This window comes from Dendronephthya gigantea, unplaced genomic scaffold, assembly GCF_004324835.1.
Source record: "Dendronephthya gigantea isolate DGI-Jeju-01 unplaced genomic scaffold, DenGig_1.0 000076F, whole genome shotgun sequence".
Lineage (NCBI taxonomy): Eukaryota > Metazoa > Cnidaria > Anthozoa > Malacalcyonacea > Nephtheidae > Dendronephthya > Dendronephthya gigantea.
Window position 1 is genome coordinate 410,309 of NW_021163086.1, and position 26,844 is coordinate 437,152.

Consider the following 26,844-nt stretch of genomic DNA (forward strand, 5'->3'; position numbering starts at 1 on the left):
CATGACGTCCAAGTAAAACACAACATGGCCGCCAAAAAGTTACAATATTTGGAATCATCCCAAATATTGAAAAAATTTGAAGGTTGATATTTACGATCGTGATGGTTTGTTATTTCTCATGGAGAATAGACCAGCTTTCCTCGGTCGCGGAAGAGGTCGTGGTACTAGAGAGCAGAGATTTCAACCAGGATCGAATTATAAGAATGACACAAAGACACAATTGAACACGTCAGCATGGAATTCTGGCGCTGCGGCTAGGCTTACGAATGATCAAAAGGATTCTCGCGGGGATTTATCCGATCGACATAGAAAGATAGAAGAAATCCGACAGGCAGCGGTCAAATTTACTGATGACACGTACTTATCGTCCTCCGATTCCGATGAGGACATAAATGATGATGAAATATTGCGCAACACTTTGACCGCTTACCAAGTCCAAGGTTTGCATTGAAATATTGATATTACAATGCACCAATTGCTAAACAAACCGTTGTCCATTTACCATACGCCCTCTAACCCCATGCCCAAGGATATAAGGTGTCGTGACGTGTGCAGTTTGGTTCGTCTTACGCGAAATCTCAAATCTCGAACTCCTTTACTCTGAAGTCAGAACTCACATGAAATCCAACCTAAAATAAAATATTCTAAATAATGGGTGAATTTAAAGTCAAAAATACTCAAATAACCATAGAAGCTTTAGGTAAAGATCATTAAAAGTCGTTTTCAAAGAACCCTAAAAAGCCTGCCGTTTGGAGGTATGGCCATGGGTAGTTAGGGGTGAAAGTTTCCATTGTATGTTCCTCCAAACCGCATTGTGTGATAAACTGGAAGGTATGCGAGAAGGAAAGACGCTTTGTTTGCACACGAGTTAATAAGGAAGTCTTTAATATGAATGGCCCTCGTTAGGTTCCGGTACTTAATACAATTAATACAAAAGTATAAGTGGCAATATTCTTTTCTTTCTAAAGATATTTCGTAACCATTGTAAGTTTGCTATTCTCTTTGCTTGGTGAGAGTTAGTAGCATCTTCTTGCCCTGAAGAAGCGATTTGCGTCTAGTCTAGTCTAGTCACGTATTAGTAAGAAAGTCAAAAGCGTTCCTTATTGCTGCGCAGTTAAATATCAGCTTCTGTTTACAAGATCTTGAATTCTGATTAAGAAGATAATCAAATAACCAACCAACCAAATAGTGTTGTTTCGGCAGTATTGTTTGGTTTGATATAGTATTTGATAGAAATTTTTAGAAAGGAAGAAAAATTCTAACCCAAAAAATATAAGAGTGACTTGCAGACTTGAACTCACACCTCAGTATCACGAAGTTTAACATATACGCTTTAAACCACTTGGCCACCAATTTATTGTCGATCGTATATACACGTTTTTATATTGTTATGTACCAACTGTCAACAGTTACTAGACCTGGTTGGCTTTAGTGATAGAAAAATAAAACTGGTATCACCTCCACCTTTAATATAAACCTTTCTTCGTTTAGGAGATGGAGACAATTTAAAGAAGATAAAGCAGTACCTTCAAGAAAGTTGCAATTCCCGTGCTTTGACATGTTTGATTTGTATTGCCTCCGTAAAACATATTGATGCCGTATGTGTTTTCCTTGTATTCGCATAAGACTGGAAGTTATTTACTACAATCCAAGCAAATGTTTAAATTTCAGATTTGATTTATACATACATCACAATTTTAACTCTTATCTTCTCTTACTTTTTTCAAAGATCTGGAATTGCGCTCAGTGTTACAGCATCTTCCACCTGCAATGTATTCAAAAATGGTCGAACGACGGTGCTGTTCCGAACTTGCCTTTGTCCCAAGAACACCTTCCAAACCAAGACATCAAATGGTTTTGGTAAGTGGAATATGTCGACTTTTCTGGTATAGAAGTGGGAGTTGTTTGAAAACGTTGCAATTGCAGTTTAAAACAGAACGACATTTCACAACAGGTTGAAATGCAGCACTGCAAACAGTGCTTAACATTTTTATCATTTTAAACGCAGCCCAAAATGCCGATGTGAATATCAACAATCTGAACGACCAACAGAGTACATTTGTTTCTGCGGGAAAACGGTACGCCCGTCAAATCTTACGCTTAATTTCACATAAGAATTTCTAACTGTTCGCATCCTGCTCATCTTCATCGCCGTCCTTGTTTAATTAATTGCGAATGCATTGATTATTTTAGGTTAATCCAAAATTTGACCCATGGTCTGTGCCCCATTCTTGTGGTGAAGTATGTGCACGCGAATTAACCCCCAACTGTGGACACAGCTGTCTTTTACTCTGTCATCCAGGTATAACTATAGGGTGTACTTTGTTGAAGTTGATATACCGTACAATATACTTTTCCCACACCTGCATTGCTATGTTTGCGTTATCGATAATTTATCGACTTAGGACCATGTCCTCCATGTCCAAAAATGGTCCAGACCAGATGCCATTGTGGCTCCCAACCGCCTACCAGTCGTCGATGTAGCGCCAAAGAATGGTCATGTGGAAAACCCTGTGAAAAAGTACTTGCATGTGAACACCACAAGTGTAAACATCCATGTCATGGTGGTATGTAATTGTCATTGTTATGCACTTTTAAAGTAGAGCAAATTTCACTATACGTCGTCACGTTGAGCAAATAGCACCGTTTTTATAGCAAGTTATCTTTCTTAGGTCTTTGCCCACCGTGTCCCGAACGAAGTTCTCAAAGTTGTATCTGTGGCAGAAACACATCTATTAGGTCCTGTGCTGAGCCTCGATGGATGTGTACTGAGGTACTTTGTATCTATATGAAACTCTACGGTTAAGTAAATCATCATTAGACCTTTGATATAAAAATGTCCAATGAAAAGATTGACTGATATAGCTACTCGAATAAATTTTTTTCAGGTTTGCGGAAAACTTCTTGAGTGTGCTAATCACACTTGTGTTGACATCTGTCATCAGGGAAAATGTCTGCCTTGCCCGAAATCTGGAATGCGAACTTGCCCGTGTGGAAAAACTAGTAAGGATATATAGTCACAATAATCTTCTATAATACGCTTCCTTTTCCCAAATTCGTTCAATGATGTTTTGCATTTAGAGTAGATGACGTTTTTATGCGAGGCTTTTCTATCCAACGCGGCTTTCGTATACAAGCTCAACTTATCTAGCTACTATACAAACGTTTTCAAACGTTTTATACATTTTCGATTCCGCCTCCCACTCTGAAAAAAGATGAGATGTCATATCGTCCGGCATGTTCCACTCTCTGTGATAGCACCTTATCCTCGCTAAAGAGTGCAGTGACACGTGCTCCAGTTCCGAAAGCAATATTCGGGTTCGGGTTCACAATTTTGTCCTTTCATTGCTTTTATATTCACTATTATAGTGCTCGCTCTGATCGGTTCTGCCAACCTCCAGACTATTTATCTCTGTAAGAAATCTTGAAACACTCGAAACCAGCATGTTTTTCTCGGTCGAAAAAAAATCGATGTCGTTTCAATATTTCCATATGAAGTGTTCCAAACGCTATGCAGAAAAAAAAGCAATCGGAATAGCAACTTTATCATATTATTCCATTCTTTCAGCTTCAAATCTGCCGTGTACTGAAGATGTCCCAGTATGCGGGGATACATGTGAGTTACTGTTGGCATGTGGGCATCACAGCTGTACACGTCGTTGCCATTCAGGACCGTGCGAGACATGCAGACAAATGGTTAACAAAATATGTCGCTGTGGTAAGCGCGAGAAATCAATCCAATGTGCGCAAGAATTTACCTGTGATATCAAGTGCTCCAACTTAAGGAACTGTCAAAGACATCAGTGCCGTAGGAAAGTATGTTTCACATAAAAAATAATACTTTTCTACTGCGATATATTACAGTTATATAAAATGCAAGTAAAATAATTAACTTCATGTATGTTTGCCAATAGCTTAATTACGCAGAATATAATAATACACTACTTTTAGTGCTGTGATGGTAGATGTCCGCCATGTGAACAGATTTGTGGTCGTCAATTAAGTTGCAAAAATCACAAATGTCCTTCCGTTTGTCACCGAGGTAAGCATCCGTGCATCATTTTCAATTATAGTTAAGTTTTAATTATTTTTATCATACAAATTTATAGACGTATAACTGTGTGATATTTACTGTATTCTGTGGTTAATACACAATGGTATTGCAGTAATCACAGGTTCGATTTCGGTGTTGAAAGAGAAACTCTTTTGATTTATTCCTATAGGTTTCTGCTACCCTTGTCCGTTGACGAAGGACGTTAGCTGTAATTGTGGTTCTACTAGGCTGGCTGTTCCATGTGGTAGAGAGCGTGTTACAAAACCTCCTAAATGCTCTCAATTATGCAAGTAAGAAACTTGGCTACACATGTTTTTTGCGTGTTGTTTAACCGTCCAGTCTAGCCGCCTCACAAGTCGCAAGACATGCATTTTACCAAACATCCATTTTACAAGCATTATTTGTTGTTTTTTTAGAATTCCTTCAAATTGCCACCACCCAATACGAAAGGTACAATTCTTTTAACTTTGTTTTCAGAACAATGCATTTACCCCGGGCGTTAGTCATGCGCATGCTGTTTTTTACTTGCAATTTTAATTGTTTAGCCTCACCGTTGTCACTTCGGGTCATGTCCACCGTGTAAGCAAATTTGTGGAAATAACTTGCCATCGTGTGATCATACATGTCAAATGGAATGCCACGACAACAAGAAGACTCCAACCAAGGTACAGTATCATTCCCCTGTTTTCCTGGCGTTTATGATATTTGCCATGTCGTCTGCTGCATGTTTATATACCTAGGAATTCTACTGGTTAGATATTTTATTCATATCTGATCTATGCGAAATGCAGCAGTTACCTCGCACCTGTGCCACCAGCGCTTTGAGGTCACGTTTGCCTATAACTGCGTAGTGAGGACCGTTGTCTACATCAAAAAGACTTTTTCAAAAAGTAGTAGTTTTTTGCGAACTTGCTGACATTGGTAAATAATGTCAAATTTTGTCAATTATGGTACCAGGTGAAGTATTAGGTGAAGTAAGGTGAATTATTATATGACTAGTGTTTGTTTTTGTAAATCCTGCAATTTGATTGGCTGCTGACGAGGCGGGATTTTCCCATATTGCCCACGGGCAATACGCTCAATTCTTATTGCCCTCGGGAAAAACAACAGCAATTCGAAATGAATTATTATTTGTGTTTATGGTTTTCCCAAATTAAGTCATATAATAAATAACTTACTGACTTCGATTGTTCGGTCTGTACGGTAAAATATCAAACCTCGGTCGTGCCGTATTGACCTCGCTATCACTCGGTCAATACGGCACGACCTCGGTTTGATATTTTACCGTACAGACCTCACTCTCAGTCAGTAAGTTCTTAGTATTTGCTATCTTAAAACGTTAACCTTTCTTTTGCAGTCATCACCTTCAACGTCACCATGGACGAACAAGAAGGAAGTGGAAACGGTTCCAATACAATGTGGGCCTTGTGCTGTGCCTGTGATGAGGTATTTTATCAACTACACAGTGTTAGATAGTTCCCTTCATTTATTTTACGTTGTAAAAAACTAGGACGTTTTGTTTGACTGGCGATTTTATCGCACGAGTCATTATATTTTACGTTTGTTTCTTTAAGGCGTTGTTTGGGAAAACACGAGGTATGCTAAATTAAAATATTTTACTGGCAATAATCAGTGGTGTTTGCACCTTTCCATTTCCCAGTACTACTACGGTATATAGCAGGGAACTAAACAAGCGTTTTTTTTTTAAATTATTGTAATGGTACTTGCACATATATTGTAATCTTCGTTACTAGACGGTATCAATTCCTTGTTCTAAAGATGGAGTGTTCAGTTGTGGACGGCCATGTGGTCGTTTACTGTCTTGTGATAATCACAGCTGTCAACTACAATGTCATACTGTTAGCCAAGCACCAGATGAAGGGAGGGTAATGAATATTATGTACATTGCGGTTAAAACGGGAATTGACTTGCGACAAATTTACCTCTATCACGTTCTTATTACCTTATTGCCTTGATTTATATTGGATTCAATACATTTATGTTTATTAGTATATACATCAGAAAAATTAAAAAAAAGTTAAATATACAATTAATATAGTTGACCATGCAATTATGACTGTGAAATATTGGTTTCTAGCTTTCACATATGCAAATTAATTAAATACGTTCCAATAAAAATACGGACCAATAAATACCATAAATGTTTGCACGAAAACTGTAGAATATTATAGTACCAATATTCAGGTGATATATTGCCCATCAGATAGAAGTAAAAAAATCTTATCACAAATCGATTACTTTATTGTCGCTAAAAAGACAGGGCAAAGCCGAAAAACTTTTTTATTATGTCCCATAGAGTGGTACAGAATGCGAACAATGTGATCGACCTTGTTCCAAACCAAGACAGCCAGGATGTGTACACGAGTGCTTAAGAAGGTGTCACCCAGGTAACATCTTTAATTAATTGATGCACAAAATTTAATCCATATTCTAACAAATTACCTTTCACTCCACGTAGGCGGATGTGGCGATTGTAGAAAAATGGTTAAACAACAATGTCATTGTTCTTCCATGGCCATCTATGTTAAGTGCAGGTGTGTGAATGTTTGGAAATTTGATTTTGAAACATTGTAATATTTGAGAGAGCATTCATTTGAATGACAGGACATGCATTGCTTCGTTGAAGTGCTTCTAGGGTAATAGGTCATATATATTTACGGTTGCGGATGGATAAATCTATATTTAACAGGCTTTTTTTATTTATTTTCCCAGTGTTCTGATTACATCTGACGATTCGGCAAAAAAATTGCTTCTCTCGTGCAAAGGTGGTTGCCCTAAAATGTTAAAATGTGGTCACCAATGCTCGTTGCAATGTCATCCAGGGAAATGTCTTGATGCTAATGAATGTTCTAAGAGAATTACTGTGAGATGCCCATGTAAAAGACTAAAGAAGGTAAGTCTGGGAATAGTAGGATATATAAAAAGTCAGATCGAAATAATGTTGTCTATTGTGTTATCATTATAATTTTTCGGCAGGACTACCAATGTCACGAAGCTCAATCTATTTCACTTGAATGCAATGACCAGTGCAAGGAAATTCAGAAAAACAACGAAAATGAACGGAAAGCACAGGAACGTATTCAACAGGAAGAAGAAATGAAATTGCATAAGGTTTGCATAAAATTTAATTCGGGGTTCTTCCTGCATAGTGACGGTTCACAAGTCTGTGTGCTTCATCAAAACGTTTTTCTTTTATTATTAGGAAGAAGTCGAGAAATACGAGCGAAAGAAGCAAGGTCGTAAACGACGTCCTCGTAAGCAACAAGAGGATCTTGAAGAGCCAAACTGGTTTTCAGTTCACCGAAATGCTATTTTTGGCAGTATGGTTATCGTTGCAATGTTAGCCGTTATTATTTATATCGCTCTCGCAGAATAGTCTGCATGAAGGGGAACTCGTAATTTACACTTACCACTTTACATACCACGTATTATTGTCATTATGGAAACTTCAGTAAACTTTACCTAATTTATATTGGCCAAATTAAAGGCTGGTTTATAATTAATCATATAAGTCGTCGTAATCAACATGTTGTAAATAACGACAATTGCGACTAAATCTGAGAGTATTCAAGTCTCCAGTCCTATTGGTAATTCGCAAAACATGGCTTCCGAAAGGCGACTAAATGTTTCAGGGCGAGACTATTCAGTTTTCCCACTAAAATATCGACCAAATTGCGAATAAATAAGCGCTAATTACGAATTCGATTTTGATATTTGGGATTTCGCATAACAACGAATTATGACATGTGAAGTGCGACGAATTATGTCATACGAAAACCAGCCTTTAGAAAGGCCAGTTTACCGCGCATTAGCAAATGTCAAAATTTTTCTAAGACAAAATAATAAATGATCGTGTAGATCAGACGAAGATTTTAAATCACGATCAACGATACATTTATTGCATTATCTTACACTTTTCTTAACAGGGTACAAGGTTGCTTTTCTAATATTTTTCGGCCATTTCGGCTAATGGCGCAGGGACTTAAATAAGAAAATGCTGCATAATTGTTCTTTGAATTTTTTTTCAGAAGAATTGATTAGCAGTATTTTTTACATTTTTCCATCAATAGCATTTGCAGGGTAAAAAATCCTTCTAAAAATAAAAAAAGGGTAAAAAATCCTCCAACATGGGCTGATAAGGAGAATGGTTGGAATATCCTAAAGGTTGTCTGGAAATTATGCATGATAAAAAAAACTTCTGTCAACTTCACGGTATAATGAGAATTTCCTTGCAGACATTCGGCATCCCGGCGAAGAATGGTTTATGGCAGGTGACAAAGAAATTTTTACTTACAAAGTAACAAAAGACTTTGCTCTTCAGGGATCACCAACAATGTCAATGGGCTTTACATTAGCAATTCAACTTTCCATTTGATGAGGCATATTAGGCTATTTTATTCTAAATCATTTTTATATTGTTATAACGTTGACTGACACTCCTTACAAAACTTATACTCCTTTTCTTACCTTTAGATTCAGATACAGGTCAGACTTTATACCTTTCCTCCCTTTCATGCTTGACATTTACAGTTAAAAACACCTGCTATCCGCCATGACGCCATCGTGTTTTATATTAAAACCTAGCTAACTACTAACATCAAAGGATGTTACATCACAGCATTCTTCTGCCATGAGCTGCATGCTGCTCAAATTTTGCTTTTTGTTTTTCTGGTGCGCAACGGCGAGGAGTTGGATTAAGCAATAACGCATGCAAATGTTTTTGCTGCCCCGAAGTACGTCATTACAAGTGTAATATAATTATTACTACAGTACATAAGAGACTCAGTGTAAGTCATTTACTCTTATATAGCGAATATACAAAAATCACACAAGAATCTTATACTTTTCTGCAATAGCAAACACCTTGGTATAGGCAAAACGATCTCGACAGTAACAAATAATAATATTAAAGGCCTGAATAGCTTTCAATATAAGTTTATACAACGTCCGAAGCTAAACACGTGCGAACACACGTCCGTTTCTGGGGCTTCGGCTAGTTCAATAAATTGCACCTTATATATTTCCATTAAATATACCTGAGATTCGCTTGTATTACTTGTGCAACAATTCCTCCACAAACAATAAATGAAAATAAACAACGGTACCTTTAAATAATGAACGGATGCATCATGCATGCGAAATCGCCCCAAAACTTCTGGCCTGACACAGTTCGAACATGAAATCTGCCATCTTCTGAGAGAAAAGAGCGGCAAAGTAAAATATTCCGAAATATGACAGCCTGCGAACAAACGCGACGACGAGTCACGAGTCGACAATTACCGAACTTGTCAACTTTGAACCATGCCCTTACCTAAATTCCTTAAATTCCGTGGAATTTCCTTCACATTATCTGAAAAGTCAATGAATACACAGAATTGTTTGAATGTTTTTACTAATGCTCATTTTGTTTTATTTATGTTCTTTTAACTAATTTAGGACAACGGTTTGATGTAACAAGATTGATGTAAGATGACAAACTTGCAAATCTAAGTCTTGTTGTCCTTTGCTAATCTTATCAATTCAAAACAGTTTGTCACAAGAATACGGACTATACACATGTATTTGGAGATCAGCTGCCGTTGTTCACGTTCCTGTCCAATACATCTTAAAATCTGTGCGTTTGAAACCAAGGCGACACCTATAATCGGTATTCTAATATAATCTTCTCCCAACACCCTTAATTAGTACCCAAGACATGCGACAACGTTGTTAAATTTTTATGCAGCTATCTAATGAATCAGTGATATAAACAGAAAGCCCTCATGATTTAGAACCTATTATTAATTGCCTTCACGTTGCCGTTCAACATTACAGAAGATATTTAACGCGAGTTGAGGAGAGGAAAACCGCGCCCCTTTGAGGCTAGTGAACATAAGAAATAAATCGGTATATATATGTTCGATAAAACGTATTTCAGGAGCTGGGAATGACATGGGTATAATTAATAATATAGGTGTATATAGCGCAGACTAATGTCAACAACACATAAGTATAGATGGTTGTATTCGTTTAATGCGCTTGGGAGCACTCTATTAAGATTGATGACGCACGGGAACTAAAGGCTGTTTTCCACCGTCGCGTTTTTGCACGTACGTGCACGCACGTAAAAGCTAAAAGCTTTCTAAGCTGTTGTGTAATTAATTTTATGCCAGTAAAACACACACCAAATTTTCAACAGAATCCAACCCTATGCATCTATTCAATCGTTGATTTCATAAGTATCATTTAAATGATTCTAAACTTTTACGTGCGTATACGTACGTACAAAAAACGTGACAGTGGAAAACAGCCTTAAGGCTGTTTTCGACTTACGCGTTTTTGTTGATACGCACGTACACGCACGTAAAAGTCTACTGAAACCTTATACATGTTACCTTTGAAAAAAGTAAGTGAATAACGTTTACACTTGCAATTTTTGCTGGGATTTTATGTGCGATTTTCTCCTTTTGATGTCGGTTCGTTTTCATGTGGTAGGGGATCTCTACATTAAGATTGCATGATAACGCGAAGGGAGTTGTATATAATAGACGATAAAAAGTCATTCAGATTTAAAATGCATGCAAGTAATGTCATGAGCGTATCATCAGCAGCCAATTAATTATGCTATCTGGGCAGTTCTGGGAAAGGTTCTCAGAAGACCGACATTTTTGAATGATTGTTCACTGACTTCTTCGAGTACTAAGAAAGGCTGTCATAACGAGAAAATATTTAAAATTTACGAGTTCTTGAACGTCGGAAATAGCCTTTGTCTACTCCAATTTACCTCTTAAATTCTTCACCATTCATCCAGTATTTGACGAGACGAATACATTAGGGTCCAACGAAGTTGAACGAACTACTTGCATGTAATTGTACTATAATAAAATAATTTAAATCTATTGAAACGACGCAGCCGGATCAAGCAAGTGTTTTCTGATTTACTAGTGCAAAAAATAGCTTTAGCTTCAGCTCGAAGTTGTACAAAAAATGGTTATTTATGAGAACGAAATATGCATGTGGGAGAAAAAAACAATGTAAAAAGATTTTGAATCTAGCCGGGCGTAATACGTTTCATTTATCAACATATACAGTCAGACAGCGATGTAAATACCACGAAGAATGGATTAAAAATCGTCCTATACTAAGTTCAATGTTTTTCAATAATACACAGTAGCATGACAAAGGGATGTACGATAAACAAGTATTTAATATATAATAGCTGTTTTGTCAAATTACACGTTCTGCTGCACATTGTTCCAAATATAGAGATAGTCTATAATGTGTCTTACGGGCTATCTGCATTTTCTACTCTCAGTCTTTGTTTTCTTCTTTCACCAAAACTGTATCAGTGTAGATTGTAAAAACTGCGCCTTCGTTAATTTTTGACATAACGCAGGAATCTTTGATCTCATTTCCTTTCTCCGTATCCTCGCTGTCCTCATCTTTAACTTGACAAGGATTGTGAATAAGTTAAGCATCAATATAGTGGCGACGAATACAAACACGATTGGAAGAATCATAAGTCCTTTATCACCTGCACTATCAGGTAGAAAATCGATAATGGTTGCCGGAAAGCTAACAACTCTAAGGCAACTCATAATGGACAATGTCACAGTTGATTTCTTTGACAAACATGGTAATACTGAAAGAAGACCATAGTTTGATAGGAGATTGAACATTGTGAAACTTACTCCAAGAGCGATTACAAGTAAGAGTTTTACGACGGAAACCTTTTCTAAGTTTCCACTTGCGCTCGTCTCACTGATTTTGACCAGGAAAATGCATACGAGGAAAATCATTCCAACGTATTTTACGGTATTGTTCCAATTCGTCACGAATTTTTTCACAGTGCTAATACGACGCAAACACATTCCAGCCTTTAAAATTATATATAATCAAATGTTAATTTTAAAATTATCAAGAAAATTTGAAGTGCTGATTGCTCATAGCCAAAGGGTTGGTACTCATCTAGTAATTGTTCACGAAAACAGGAAAACGACTGAAGGAGTGGGTGGAGCCCATTAGTTCTTACGAATAATATACTCACCAGCAATGGCACCAAGATTCTGATTACGATGTTCAGCAGTAATTTCCCAACACTGATGTGGACGTGCTGCATCGTTGGCACCAACAAATCCAACATGGGAGGGACAGTAAAGATAGGAGTGATCATGCATAGGATTGAAACCAAGACAGTCAAGCCTCGATCGCCGTTTGCTTTTGTCACCTATATGAAATATTGATAGACAAATCCTTATTCGAATGAATTTTTAGGGAAATTAGGACCATTTCTAACGTTTTAATACGTTCAAATTTAGATATTCAAATTTAGATATTCATACGTGTCATGCAGGCGTGCCTTTATGCTTCTCCAAAGTTCCAAAGCCTCGCGCAAAGCGAGCACACCATGCATAACGTGCAGGCTAAAAAGACAATTACCTATAAAGTTTATATAACGTGTGCCCCCTTCCAAAAAGTACCCTCTATTGAAATCATTTCTGTTAGGGGAACCTTTTTTTCGGACACGCTGTACATGCACAGGTACAAAGATTAAGGAGTTAATTAATAACCTACCATAATCAGTGAGATTGCGGGGGTATTTGGAGACATGAGATATATTTGCAATGACAGACGAAATTCCTCTGGACCAAAAAGTGCACTTTCTCCACCGCTACTGTTTGAATTGTTTTTTAAGTTCAGTGGATTATGCCCAACGCCAACGGATGAGTCGAATTCAGCCTGGTTCAATACACACGTTGAAAACACTGGACCGACGAATATTATCAAGAATAAACCCAATGCAATCTCTTTGTAAGAGCGAACAGCCGTTTTTGCTTCCACAAAACGAAATCGGATACCAATGGTCAAAAAGATAACGATGATGCAGATTTTAACAATTGGAACTCTTTGGCTCACAAAGACTGCTGGTTGAGGCAGAAATATCCCGACGATTATGGATAAAATTATCCCATTTGGCAAGAAATTCCTCAAGTAAAAATTTCTAAACTTCGCAAAGATACTTAACTTTTTCACGCTTTCCTGTTTTTCCTTCGCTTCTACCGCCACGTCAGCTTGAGACGCCATTTTCAAGAGTTGAAGGTTCAAGGGTTTATTATAATTTAACATTTATTGTGTTTCCATAACTGTATAGAAACATGGGCCGAACTTGACAAGCGAAGCGATGTAATGAGAATTTGTAACTAAATCGAATTATATATAATGATTTGTACAAAATCTTTTTATTGGCTTATATTATAAAAGAAATAGAAAACATTTTTCCTGTGTTTCTATCCTCTGTTTCTACATAGTTATAGAAACACTTGTGAGAGTTTGGGAGAACTCGAAATAACGTGGCGAGCTTTTCCACGTTATTTCGAGTTCTCCCAAACTCCCACAAGTGTTTCTATAACTATATAGAAAGATGGAAAATGTTTTCTATTTCTTAATTGGAAAACGCGAACAAAGGACTGATATTACACCGTTTATTGCTCATAACGATGAAACGAGGTATCATTTGTGTAAGCCAGCGACCAATATGCGTAAAAATATGAATAATTTTAAGCGAATTTGACAGCGAATTGCATGAAACACATATTCAATGTCAAAGATTTGAATATGCATATCAATCATTATCGTCTCAAGCTACACGTATTTAACAGCATAAATATGGTGGCCATAAAAATCTAGGGATAAGACGCGTAAAAAATAATTCATTCTAATCCAATCGTTGTTCATGAAAATTTTTAAACCGCTAGAGATCAATAAAGTGAATGTATAATCGGCATTACATTCATTGGTGTTAATTACATATTGTGTGATCGTACTAACAGGCGCTTTAGTCGTAAAAGGTTTAATGTTGTATTCAGCTATTGTATAGAGGTCAGCTGAGAAAAAGCAGGCGCGCGGGGGTGCTTTCGTTTAGCGGGAAAGCTTCCTTTGTCAAAACTCAAAACCTCCCCAAGCAGCCCCCCCCCCCGCTCATTTTTTCTCAATACCTCTTTATATTCTACTAAAGCGCTGGATAGGAGACTGGCATTTGAACTAGTCGCACAACAGTTCCGAAAGAAATTTTATTAATTTGAAAAAAAAATTATCCGTCTGGAAAGGAATATTTCACAATAAATTTTATCCAATTGTGCCTATAGCTAAACGCTGCCTATTAAATCCTATTAATATTGCATCTATTTCAAAAACATTATCATAATAACACGTTCTCCTTCAAGAAAACAGGTAAATTCCAATACGTAAAGAATAGCGAATTAAAAAAGGCAATTGCCTAAATCTTAGTATGAAGTTGCAATACAGTTACGCATCAGAAGGTTGTTCTTCCTTTGCTTCGTTTTCTTTGTTCTCGTCGCTCTTTTCCTCGTTCGCTTCAGGTTCCTTGGCTTCCTCTTCAGGTTCCTTGGCTTTCTCTTCAGTTTTATTGGCTTCCTCCTCGGGTTTTGCATCAGCTTCAGGCTTATCGCAGGACGAAAAAGATTTCAGCAGTTCGGTCAAGGCGTCCACGACCGCTTCAAACTTCTTACAGCATTCCCCACCTTCGGCCGGCTTCTCTAAGACCGCTTTATCGAACTTGCCTTCTTCACTGTGCACATTCAGCGCGAATTTCCATTCTTCCGATTTCAAAGTCAGAACTCCTTCGACTGTTTCCTCAGTAACAGTTGCCCCTAATTCTTTAAGGAGTGATCTAAAGACGTTTTGAGCTAATTCTGCTTTAGACATTTTTGCAACAGCCTTCGAAGGGTATATAAAAAGTCAGATTTTTGTACGCTCCTAATTCGTTGACTGGCTAACTACGTCTGTGCGAAGCGACGCTGCATATACCCAGGAAGTTTAATATAATTAAGGTGTTTATACCGTCTCCAATCAAAACATCAAACCGCAGTGTATAGCATGCTTCCTATCCAAAGTAATTTGCTCATATAGTGGCAACACGCATCGTAATACGAGGTAACAAGTTGATTCCAACTTTACACGCGCTTTTGATTTAGTCCAACAATAAAATGATAGGCTAGCGTAATTGGTAGGTTTGGATCCTGAACGGGTTTTTTGAGGAGCCACCTGTTGGATCGCTACCTAATTGTTTGGGCTGTGACTAATTTAAATCAACGAGTAGTTGGAACGAAGATGCCACCTGCTTAGCATCATACACAGCTCCATGCGCACAGACATTTGTCGTCATGAAAACTGCGATTAAAAAACGGAAATCTAAAATATTTTCGCGCCCATGCATGCAACAACTTCTGCGATTTTGCAGATCACTCCCCCTTTTTAGATATTTAACATTGTTTATTACTCTTATGCACACCACATGCACGCAGCTTCCTCCGCAGGACCTCGAATTTATTTATTATTGTTAATATGGCCTCGGGTAGGGGGATTTCAGAAGGTTAGATGGCCGACATAATGACATTCCCAATAAGAGGGACTAATATATTGAAATTGGTCAATATAATCCAGGTAGAGAGATACAGAAACTTAAAAATATTTAATGAAAATCATAGTGCTTCTTCATTCAGTTATGAGTTTTTATTTGTACCAACGGAATATTGTTGATAGGAAAGAACTATAAACCGTGTACGCGCACATCTTACCACACAAGTTCTCGGTCGCACAAAACAACATTATTATTACCACATTCGTATACTCTGCGTTTACAGCGTCCGCATTTTTCCTGAATTATTAATTTCGCGTAGCTTTATTGCCCATGCCATGCTATTATTAATAATGCGACAATCAATTATTCATAATAAAAAACATATACCTAAATCATCAGCACTTATACACAGGATAACTAATTTGAAGTGTCTTGACATTACGTTCCAATTTCCATCACCCTTTTTTTTTTCGTTGACGATGGGGAATTCAATTTCTAATGAACTAGCCTTAATGCATGTGGTTCGTAGCGTTAAGGGACAAGAGCAATAACAGCATAAATTATTATCACCAGCAAAATCACCAGTAAAATCCAATTACATAATTATTTTTCATATCGTAGCATTGCTCTTTGAATATTTTCACTAAAGTGATGTGTTGTCTCGCATCTCGCATCCTAAATCCTAATTAAGCTAGTAACTATCGGCGACATATTGCGGGAAAGTAGCGTACCCGCGAAGAGGCCTTCAAGGCCCCATTTACACTATACCGGATTGCTTCAGGAGTGGGTCAAAATTTGTATAGCTATTAAAAGGCAACAACAAATTTTACTATTAGAGATCGAAATAAATGTACCAAATCTATCAAACTAATAAGCATTTGCTACACAGAAAAAAGGCAACCGAAGATATCGGGACGAGCGAATCCAGTAGAGTGTATTAAAACGGGGTTAAAGGTACCCTTAGGTACTGCATGAGTAGTTTATTCACAGGCTTGATCATGAGATACCATTTCGAGGTGTTGTTCGTACCATATTGATAACAGGCTGCCATATGATATAACGTTAGCGTGGCCACATGCACATCTTTACATCTTCTTTAAGAGCCGGGTTTATTAATTTTGCGTCAAATTTTCCGACATTTTAAAACACTCTGAGTGAAGTGTTCTGTAGAAAATTACCTACTGAATAATTTATGTACTGGAAAATATGTACGATATCGTGACCATTGAGCTAAAAGCCATTGAAATAAGGTAATCTTGCCCTGTATACAGGGTGTCCCAAAAAAATGTCCCCTCTATTGAAATCAAGCCTTTGTTCGAATCTGATTGCCTTAAATTAATGATAAACCCAATTGAAAGCAAGACACTTTATTTGAATGCCTCAACCTAATAAATATGCTATTTACACTACTGCGTTGATCATGCATTCAAATTCCAACAAAAGCTTCATTTCAATAGCAGGGACTTTTTTTTGGGACACCCTGTATAGAGGTCATGTATGGAGGTCATATTTTGCTTCAAGTATACAGGGTGTCCCAAAAAAATGTCCCCTCTATTGAAATCAAGCCTTTGTTCGAATCTGATTGCCTTAATATTATGATAAACCCAATTGAAAGCAAGACGCTTTATTTGAATGCCTCAACCTAATAAATATGCTATTTACACACTACTGCGTTGATCATGCATTCAAATTCCAACAAAAGCTTCATTTCAATAGCGGGGACTTTTTTTTGGGACACCCTGTATTTCGTACGTAGTGAATCTGACCTGGTTTCAAACGTTTGCAGTTGCCTTCTTTCCATCGTTGTGAGAAGCAAATCGCGAGTTTCGTGTGCTTTTTTACATATGTACAAATATATAAAACATTCATTGGCTAGCTTTTTTTCTTGCTTTTAGCTTTCTTCTTTTTGCTTTTCTTCAACAAACACAACGGACAATACCACTTTTCATGCTTGGGAGGAGCTGCCATTAAGCCAACACAAGACCTAGAAGTGACGATGTAAAGTTTCATAAATATACAATCATGATAAAGTAAATTAGGAATCAATAACCAGGAAACACCTTGCATGCATTTTTAAAATTCCACGATTTTTGGTGCGATTTTTGTTTGGTGTGTATATGCAAAAGAGCTAAAATGTCTCTCAGTATATTTTCAAAATATTTTCTCAGCATATCGTTCGTATCAAATTGTTACACGCTAAAACATACCAGTGACACCATTCATCACAGCCATCGCAACCGACCATTGGAGAACCATCATCTTGTTTATGACACACTGGACAATAATAAGCTCGGTCAGGGTCATATTCCTGCAGCAATGGGAATTAGTAAGAATAAACCAGGAGGCATAAAAGAATGTTGGAGAAAGTCATGACATTATATACATACAAGAGTGTTGTTGGACAAGGTTTCGACCAAGACGCTGGATCTGACATTCTCAGTTTCTATTACAACCATAGATGATTTCTTTGAAGACGACTGACCAGTTGACGTACCACTTAAAATGATAAAGATGATGTATTTAAGCATCTGAGGCCGGTTGTATAAAAGTTAGTTAACTTTTAATAACTTTAACTTTTTAGTTAGTGGCAGAATTAGCCAATCAGAATAATGTAATTTCTAGTTAACTATGTTTTAACTATTAAAATGTAGTTAAAAGTTTTCCTCAACTAGCCCCAGCATGGTTATCATTGCACCCTTGGACAATGAAGCTACGCGGCATGCTGTATTTCTCTACTTCTACAGAATATAAAAGTAGTTAATCTGCAAATTGAAGGCAATAAAAATTGTTGTATCTCGCTCCTGGCTTGGTATTGAACTGTTTCTGAAGATTATCTATAGCTGTTGCTTTTCACTTGACATTATGACCGAACAAATGAAATCAACTAAAATTAGTGTTCGGGTGAAATTCGGCAGAAATTATTTGACCGATCAAAGAACAGCAATAGTAGAACAACTTATTCCGCACTATGCTATTTTATATGGTATTCTTGCAAAGAAACACTGACAGTACGTGCTACATGAACGTTTTTGTACGTGCTACTTCAAATCTATTTACATATTTGTAAATCTATTTACATATTTGTCTACATATCTGATGACATTAAGTGCAATAAAAACACTTTATCAGGTTCATTTTGAATTTACGCAACTTTATAAACTATACAGACTTTTGCAACCAAGATTTTGGTTTTTTGATAATAAATTTTCGCTGAGATATACATATGCCGATTTCATCCCGAAACACAAATGTATTTTGATTGTTACATCCCACTTTTATGGTACATAGTAGCCATAGTAACCATATATGGTGTGCTATGCTCCTGTCAAAATTATGTTCTACAATTCTAACTCTTTCTTTGTCAATAATAACTCAACGCTTCTCCTTATTTCTACATATAACTACAGTACTTTTGCCTTCCCTTTCTACTTTATAATACTCCCTGGCTGAGTGAAGTAAACTGCAACAAGTTTGAACATATCTCCGTGGCTGAAGACTGGCTGTCTGACTAACGTATATTGAAGTTAATTGCTACAATAGAGAACTTTCTGCAGGCCCTTAGCCAAGCACATTTTCCACACACCAGCTTTACAACGACCACCATATAAAAAGAATATGAAGAGGGAAAAGGAGTAGAATTATGCATTATAGTGTTGAAAGTATCAGGCAGGGGAAGTTTGTTATATACATACATATAAATATTTTCCTACCGTTGTAAAACCAGACAAGGTATCGGAATTAACCTCCATAGTTTTAAAGCTTTACTTTATGAATCTGTTATGCAGACTGTTAATACTGTTGCCGAAGAAAAACTAAGAAAAAACTTACCATTTTGACGAGGAGGTCGTCGATTCTCCAGTCTTGGTCTTTGATTCTCCTGATGGATCCAATTTAAACCGTATTTTGGGTATTGGAGGTTCGATTTTTTCGCTCTAAATTATTTATAAATTCGAATGTATACCACAGTTGCATATATAAAACAATTCGGGAAAGATTAGTAATGTAGGAAGCAACAAGATATGTTAGCTCCAGATATGAGTTATATAAAAGAAGGTAACAATTTCTGGTGATAACTGTGAAATAAATTCGAAAGTCGAAATATCACCGTAAATTAAATTGTCGTCTTGCTTTATATATAACTCAAATTTTGAGATTACAAGTCGTCTTTTTCAAAGCACGTTTCTTGACTTTCTTCCTACATTTCACCACATTTTTTGCTTGCAAAGGTTTAATACTAGTAACGTATACCTTGCGTTTTTCTTTATGAACGCTTTTCTCCTTCTCTCTGTCCTTATCCTTATCCTTCTTTTTCTTTTTCTTTTTGCTGTGTTCTTTCTTCAAAATGGCAAATTCTAACGAATCGCCTGAAATTTTAAGCTTCTTTTCGCTTTTTGTAGTGCTTTCACCTTCGAATGATTTCGTCTTCAAGCCAATCGCCTTCGTGGGCGATGGACTACTAGGGGTCTTTGCTTTCACTGGTGTCGTGATAATCTTCGGTTTCACAGGACTGTATTTGGGCGATTCACTATGCTGTTCTGATTTTGGTAATTTTATCATTAATTTAGGCGTGCTAGCGCTCAAAACACTTTTAGTTTTTTCCGCATCGCGTGACGACTTTCCGCTATCTGTTTCGACTGAAGTTTTCTTTTTCTTTTTGGCCGGGTTGAATTCACGATCTTTAATTTTGGGTGATACAAGATCTTTCTTTGCCTCAACCACAGGTTTCTGTGGAGGTTTCTTTGAGAAAGTTTTTGACGAGGTCTCTGTGGACGGACTACCTTTGCTTCCGAGAAATGACGCTTTATGCTCATTACTTTTATTAGTCTTTTTAACTACTTGTTTTTCAGATAATGGCGACTTAATTGGGGATTTTATTTTTCCAGCGGTTGAATTTTTTACGCTCAGCGGACTTTTTATAGGCGACAAAACATCAGTTTTTGGGCTGGAGAGCGCTGCTTTATTTTGAACATTCGGAGAGATCGATTTTTCCTTCTTTGTTTTAGGTTTTTTCGGACTCGGAGACGATTCCGACTTCACCTTTTTCTCAGGTGGTGGTGTTAATTTCTTTAAGGGTAAAACCATCTCTTTTGTTAAATTAGGTAACTGCTTGGGCTCTGTTTTTACCTTCGTAGTGCTTGCGGGTTTTACCGGCTCTTCCGTTAGCTTAGGAAGGTCCTGTGGCAAGTAGGGAGAGACTGGAGTAGCCGGGGACAACGATTCTCCGTCCGTATTTTCCACGTTTTCCTTCTTCTCGAGAATTAAATTTGCCGGAATATCAAGTCTTGAACGTTTATTATCGTTTGGAAACAACACACCGATTTCGTGACGGCGTTTAACCGCCACATTGTCACTCGTGTCCATGACATTATTCGATTCCTTTAAAGGAGTCGAATTTATCTTTTCAGCCTCTTCAGCGCCGGCGACGCTGTTATTTTCGGTGGTTGGGTTCTCTTCCTTTTCACCTATAAAACCGAATTAACATTTTCGCTTTTTAGTGGACAGGAAAAAAATCCAAAGAGATTCTAGCGAAAAACCCAACATAAATGAGTTGCATGTAGGAATGTTTTGCACAACCAACATACCGACTAAGGATAATATACCATTGTGAAACGAATATTTAAGCTGAATTTATACTAGGATTTGGGGTGGTGCATGTTCCTTTTAAGGTCTGTTCACACGATCCGATTTTGTTGGATCCAATTCACTTCTAATGGATGTTTTATGGTCCGTTGTATGGTAATGTATACGAGCAGCAAATCCACTGAAGTCAATGCAGTACTGCTTTATCAATAACCGACTATATTTCATACGTCAAAAGTTAGCTGGATCCAACAAAATTGGATCGTGCGAGCAGACCTTTAAGCACCTCCAAACATGCAGTAGGCGTAGTCCCGATAGCGCAATTATTAAACAAAACCACCGAATATTACCATCCGTAGAAAAACGTATTTTTTATCGAGACAACCATGCAAACAAGTATTGTTAATTTTTTAGGCCATGCATGTTATAGGTTGGATTAATCCTAGGGGTTGAAAAGAATTACAGGTAAATATCGATGGCAAAAATCTATATATAGCCGCACAAAACCTGAAAGGGAAAAGTGATGAAAAATCGTTCGTACAGTAGAATAACATGAATAAAAAGTAATAGACCGTAGCCATACAGAACCTGTTGGTTCTTGATAAATTTTTGGAAGGGGAGGAAGATGCTCAGAGTAGAACTCCGCTCGATCTACAATATCTCCCTTGCTTGGATGTTGTAGTCGGCATGGCTGACACTTTGGGTACGCCGTGAAAGGATGAATAAATTGGAGTGGATCTACCTGGGCCACAAAATTTTCCAACTCTTGCAGTACCACACCAGTATCTTGGAAGGCTAGGTGCAAGTCGTCTAGGTTAGGTTTTGTTCGGCTGCCTGAAATGCAGAGGTAAAAGAATTCTTGATTTTCTTCAGTTCCTGCATGAACTTGCACTTTTTTTATGTTGCTCAAATGTAATTTAAATGCGAAAAAGATTGCATCATTATCAATAGGGACATGGTATGTAATTTGGGCAATCTTCAGAGCATCCACATACCATAGGCTAAAATTTTGAAGTTAAGGCAGCCATGGAGAAATTTATTGAAATTTTGTCTAATATTCTAAAGATATGTATGATCGATGATATAGAGAGGCTAAAAGCTACCTATTCTGTTATGCACAAGTTTACTCTGTTATGATTTTGTTAGATGCAAGTATTCCTGTATCACACAACTTTTTAAATAAATATGAACAAGACCAAAAAACTATTTTTTGTAGTATACACTTTAGTTTTACAACCTATTTCCCCTCCCCCCTGATCTCTAACATCAGGCGATTGTTAGTTGGTGCATCTTGGCAGCATAATGTTTGCAAATTAGTAACTATTAATCTAATATTTTACTAATATCTATTCATATTAGCTATAGCTTTTTTTCCACTATTCCTACATCATAGTTGTTAAAAATAGGCCATTTTGGCAGTTTGGAACTATTAATGCATATAAGAGAGCCCTTCTTCGGATTGTTTGTGAAAAAATTTAACTGTGGGATAACTGTCCATTACAAAAAAATTAAAAACTGTATTTTTCACCAGATAGCTTTAAACCTAAAAAAACTTTTATATCACTCATATTGCAACTCTGTTTTGACACACCAGTTTAGTGTCTTAAATTCTTAATGGAAGATGATTAAGATGTATTACAGTACATATTAAATATATTACAGTTCAAGCAAGTGAATTAGCTTGTAGGTAAACCACATAAGTATTTAATACTGCAAAGCATTCTGTCCATTAACCCGGGCCTTCATAATAAGTGTTATGGTATTGTGTGAAATTTTCAATAAGTTTGGGCTAACTAGTTATTGTCATGTAACAATATTCTGCTTTAAAGCAATGCAAAATCCAAATTTCATCGGAAAAATTAAAAAAAAAGAATCCAAGAAAATTAATGAAATTAATCATAAAAATTAAGGAATATTGAAGAAATTTTTTGTGTCATATTGAACCACATAGCTTTTGTTTTTATGAGTCATTACTGCTGGGCTAGTGTGTTCTACACTTCTACACAGAATGTAATAGTCTAATGAAGTTGAGTCCAATTACTTTGGGCAGATATATCTCAGCCCTAGCATTACAACTGATAGCATTAAGTACTTCAGTCAAACTGTCTACAAAGTCATTTACATGGTTGTAGCCTGAGTTTGAAATAAAACTTGAGCAGGCTATCAACACTTGAATGTATTTTAACACTCTTTGGTACTAACAGCAGAAGAATGTATAGCATTCAGACAAGGCACAACAAATTCAATGGCATGGCAATATTTACCTAGTAGTAGTAGTAGTAGTTACTGGTAGTGCAGCAGATGTTAGATGTTGTTGGTGTTAATATTATCACTGTTGTGTATATAATTTGTTAGTTTGTAGGCTGATGCTCTTAGAACAGTAACCTGATCACCCTTGCTCTATCGTAAAACGTCCATCTAAACATAAGAAGGGTTACACCAATGCTACTACCCTAAGATCAAATTCACAACAGTATTATGCATTTATGCCTTAAAAAAGTCACTTTTTTGATAAAATGTTTGTTAAAGGCGCATTTCTTGTACCATTCATTCATTTATTTAGCGTTCACTTATTCTGTTTTATCGTGCCACGCACGCGCAGTAGATCATGCAATAGATCAGAAGTATGTTCACTTCTCTGATTGCAGCAAATTAATAGTACGAATACTATGCTTTGATCAACTGGGCCCTGTATGAATAACAGCTACAACATTCTAATGGTCGTCCGTACTTATCAAAAACTTACACAATTGCGTGTAATTATTAGCAACTTTCCCTATTTCCTCTAAGTATCTTTGCATAACGTCTGTGAGCGTGTCGTGTGTAGATTTGTGAAGAGCATCCCAGCCCATAGATTGACAAATTTGAGCCACGGCGTGCCGTAAAACTTGCCGATTAAAACTGTCAACCATCTTTGTGCTCTGAATAGCTCGATCACATTTGGTCAAGAGCACTTTTAAAACGAAAATTAACCATCATATTCGACTTCTTTGGATGTGCGGAGTCCATCTCATGTCAATAAAATCTAAAAATGATTAAAATCAGGGAAATTTCAAATGTGAAATTTTCCACTTTGGATGCGCACTTTTCATACTTCATAAAAAACTGAAGAATTCGAACTACAAGAAAATAGAAGTATGAAAGATCATACAAAGAAAAAAGATTATGCCAGCTTTGCCAGGAACGAAAAATTTTTTACCAAAAAGGTAAAGTCTCGGTCATCTGATAGAGCTTGCAACCTTGCACGTGATAATACAATAAAGTAGCGTCATAATACAATAAAGTAACGTGGGGAAGCAGAAGTCAACTAAGTTCCATCAGGTTCCTAATGTCTGTAGACTGACTGTTCTCGCCTTCGTTGTTCCTTCCTCTGAATGTTCAATGTTGTTATACCTGAATATTATATACCAGTATGCTTTCGTTAGGTGCAAATGTGTTAGGAAGACTATTATTAATATTATTTTTTTCTGGAAATGTTGCCACATTTGTAAAAAGATGTCACGTTCGTAAAGCTCGGTTAAAATGTTACTAGTTACTAAAATGTCATTAGATCTATGAATGTGGTTAGATATGTTCATGCTGCTGTGACATATTCATGGGGCGAGTACGTAGAATACTGAAACGTGATAGTCGGTCTTAAAAACTATTGGCATCCTACAGACATTTTTGTTATGTACACCCCCTGATCGTTATAAACTTTAATTCATGTATATTCTTGGATTTCACATGATTTCTTGGATTCCAGTAAGGGTCAACTCGAAATTGAGACATAGTAGTCTGAATATTAAATATATCAAATTCTAAAAAAATACATTGTTATTAGTGATATCAATAGTTTTTTTAAACACACTTGGTGCTTTAATTCCTTGTCACGGTAAAAATGGCCAGACAGGTTTAGAGCGGTGTTTCAAGAACTCTGCATTCAATTATATACGTCTGGGTACAATTTCACTCTGAAACCAGTTCGTTACAAAATGCGGACTGGCAATTCTATGCAGCGTCGCACAATTTTTGACCCGATGAAGCACTAAATGGGAAGACGTTGTTTAGCCACAACTTCGTAATCTTTCGGTTTCACAACAGCTGATACAAAATATGCTTCTGTACTTGGTTTTTCTGATCCCTTCGGCAGTTCAAACTTGTAGCGTTGGAGCAATGTGGCTGCGAACGTAAACATCATAACCTTTGCCAACGACGAACCAGCACATTCTCTGCGACCCAAACCAAAGGGAATAAAACCATGAAGTTTGGTCCATCCGACAAACTTTCCTTCGGAATCTAGAAAGCGCTCGGGCTTAAATTCATTTGGTTCAGGCCATTCTCTTTCGTCCAGGTGTGCTTGCTTCAGGTTTATCAACACTAGTGTACCTTTTGGGATTTCATAACCATCTATTAAAATATCACGTGTCGTATTCGAGGATGAGGAAGCGATTACGCCTGGTATTCTTTGCACTTCGCACAGGGTACTTTGAAGATATGGCATGTCAGGGGCATCTCGTAAATGCGGTAGGCGTTCATTTCCAACAACCGCATCGATTTCATCGTGAATTTTTTGTTGGATGTCCTCGTGTAAAGCCATATGTAAAATTAACCAGGCTAACGAGGCCGACGTCGTCCCAGTACCACCAAGCAGAACGTTCGTCATCAAACTGGGGATATCGTCTTTTGACCCAATTTCCTTGCCCCTCTCTTTTGCGAGTTCCTTCTCATAGGCCGCGATGAAGCTATCGGTTAGATCTCGGACGATACCGGGAGTGTATGTCTTCTGGTGTGCTTGAAATTCTGGGATGAAAATAGATTGGACAGTTTCCTGCGCGCGCTTTATGTTTCGACGGAATTGTGTTGGTAAATATCCCAAAAATGGGAAAAGATGGTATAGCGGGGATTGGTATCCAATGTCTGTAATTGTCTCTAAGTGTTTCCGAAGAATGTGTATAGTCGGGCCATCCAGAGGTTCGGTTTTTGACGTGAGCCACTCCCAAATTTGGACTACAATCGCACATTCTAAAGGTTCTTTAGGACAAAATGGTTGCCCGTGTTTATTGTGAATTTCTTCAATCGCTTTGTCCACTGCTTGTCTTGCTCTATCCTCCGCCTTCTCGATGCCACTTCCAAAAACGTGCATCGCAGACTGGAATACCCTTCTTCGAAAAAGATATCCTGGTGAATAATCCGATAACAGTACATCGTTAGTACCGGATATCTCAGTGAAAGGATACATATGCTCTCGGCTCCTTCCTGAAAGATCATCTTTTTTTCCCACTCTTGCTTCACGTATAAGTCTAGCGTTGTTCAGAACAACCACAGCGCCTGCTGGACGGTAAAAGGTAAATATATCACCGTATTTCCTAACCAGTTTTGAAAAAGGGTCTTTGGGATCGCTGAGCATTTGAAGAGTATTGCCGATAAAAGGCAGCGGAAATGGTCCAGGTGGCAGTTTTCGTTTTTCCAAGTAAGTTGTCGTGCTCCAGAGGAACCATAGGAATATCATCGATAAAATAATTTCAACGATCATGATTCTAATTTTGGTCCTAAGAACAAAATGTAATTAAATGGCAAAGTATTTCACGATAAAAACGATAATAATAAGCCGTAAACTGAGGCTAGTTTTTAAGTCCAAATTTGATGAATTGGAATGTATCAATAAAAGAGGGTTCCGAAACTCTGCAAACAGAGTACTTAAAAGTCTTAAATAGTAAATTGCTAAGAGTCTAAGATGCAATACCATTGCGCGATACAAAGCAAGGGGAAACTGGAGACGTTGCCAACGCTTAGAGGACTGACGATGCTTTGTATTTCTGTAGGATTACAAAGCGCTGAGACGCTTCAG

General features: G+C 37.2%; 3 protein-coding genes across 3 annotated transcripts; 1 reads left to right on the top strand and 2 right to left on the bottom strand.

Annotated features, from left to right (window-relative positions):
* Positions 1-28: 28 nt before the first annotated feature.
* Positions 29-7,967, top strand: LOC114531888 (NF-X1-type zinc finger protein NFXL1-like). The gene is made up of 21 exons (XM_028553486.1): positions 29-440; positions 1,492-1,598; positions 1,730-1,860; positions 2,009-2,078; positions 2,194-2,302; positions 2,406-2,567; positions 2,673-2,773; positions 2,889-3,003; positions 3,569-3,816; positions 3,952-4,042; positions 4,224-4,344; positions 4,471-4,504; positions 4,600-4,719; positions 5,412-5,500; positions 5,629-5,650; positions 5,809-5,940; positions 6,372-6,462; positions 6,534-6,609; positions 6,788-6,968; positions 7,052-7,186; positions 7,278-7,967. The coding sequence occupies exons 1-21, from the start codon at positions 119-121 to the stop codon at positions 7,449-7,451; spliced, it is 2,631 nt and encodes an 876-aa protein (XP_028409287.1). The 5' UTR covers positions 29-118; the 3' UTR covers positions 7,452-7,967.
* A 9,171-nt stretch (positions 7,968-17,138) lies between these two features.
* Positions 17,139-24,033, bottom strand: LOC114531970 (transcription initiation factor TFIID subunit 3-like). Its single transcript, XM_028553563.1, has 7 exons — positions 23,761-24,033; positions 21,603-21,848; positions 19,683-20,896; positions 19,263-19,366; positions 17,822-17,930; positions 17,642-17,742; positions 17,139-17,418 (listed from the first exon to the last, which is right to left on the bottom strand). Exons 1-7 carry the CDS (start codon positions 23,924-23,926, stop codon positions 17,307-17,309), a joined length of 2,052 nt encoding a protein of 683 aa, XP_028409364.1. The 5' UTR covers positions 23,927-24,033; the 3' UTR covers positions 17,139-17,306.
* Positions 24,034-24,498: 465 nt separating this feature from the next.
* Positions 24,499-26,537, bottom strand: LOC114531932 (cytochrome P450 2D4-like). Its single transcript, XM_028553530.1, has one exon. The coding sequence runs from the start codon at positions 26,527-26,529 to the stop codon at positions 25,042-25,044; it is 1,488 nt and encodes a 495-aa protein (XP_028409331.1). The 5' UTR covers positions 26,530-26,537; the 3' UTR covers positions 24,499-25,041.
* Between the last annotated feature and the right edge of the window lie 307 nt (positions 26,538-26,844).

What these genes read in the sequence shown, in the direction of transcription:
- LOC114531932 (XM_028553530.1), bottom strand. Translation starts at nt 26,529, where the DNA reads ATGATCGTTGAAATTATTTTATCGATGATATTCCTATGGTTCCTCTGG.
- LOC114531970 (XM_028553563.1), bottom strand. Translation starts at nt 23,926, where the DNA reads ATGGTTGACAGTTTTAATCGGCAAGTTTTACGGCACGCCGTGGCTCAA. An exon ending in TAATAATTACACGCAATTGT is followed by an intron (nt 21,849 to 23,760) that starts GTAAGTTTTTGA and finishes TCTGCATTTCAG; the next exon opens with GCAGCCGAACAAAACCTAAC. An exon ending in CCTTGTCCAACAACACTCTT is followed by an intron (nt 17,743 to 17,821) that starts GTATGTATATAA and finishes CCATTGCTGCAG; the next exon opens with GAATATGACCCTGACCGAGC.
- LOC114531888 (XM_028553486.1), top strand. Translation starts at nt 119, where the DNA reads ATGGAGAATAGACCAGCTTTCCTCGGTCGCGGAAGAGGTCGTGGTACT. An exon ending in TCCTTCCGTTTGTCACCGAG is followed by an intron (nt 4,043 to 4,223) that starts GTAAGCATCCGT and finishes TTATTCCTATAG; the next exon opens with GTTTCTGCTACCCTTGTCCG. An exon ending in AAGAAATGAAATTGCATAAG is followed by an intron (nt 7,187 to 7,277) that starts GTTTGCATAAAA and finishes TTTTATTATTAG; the next exon opens with GAAGAAGTCGAGAAATACGA.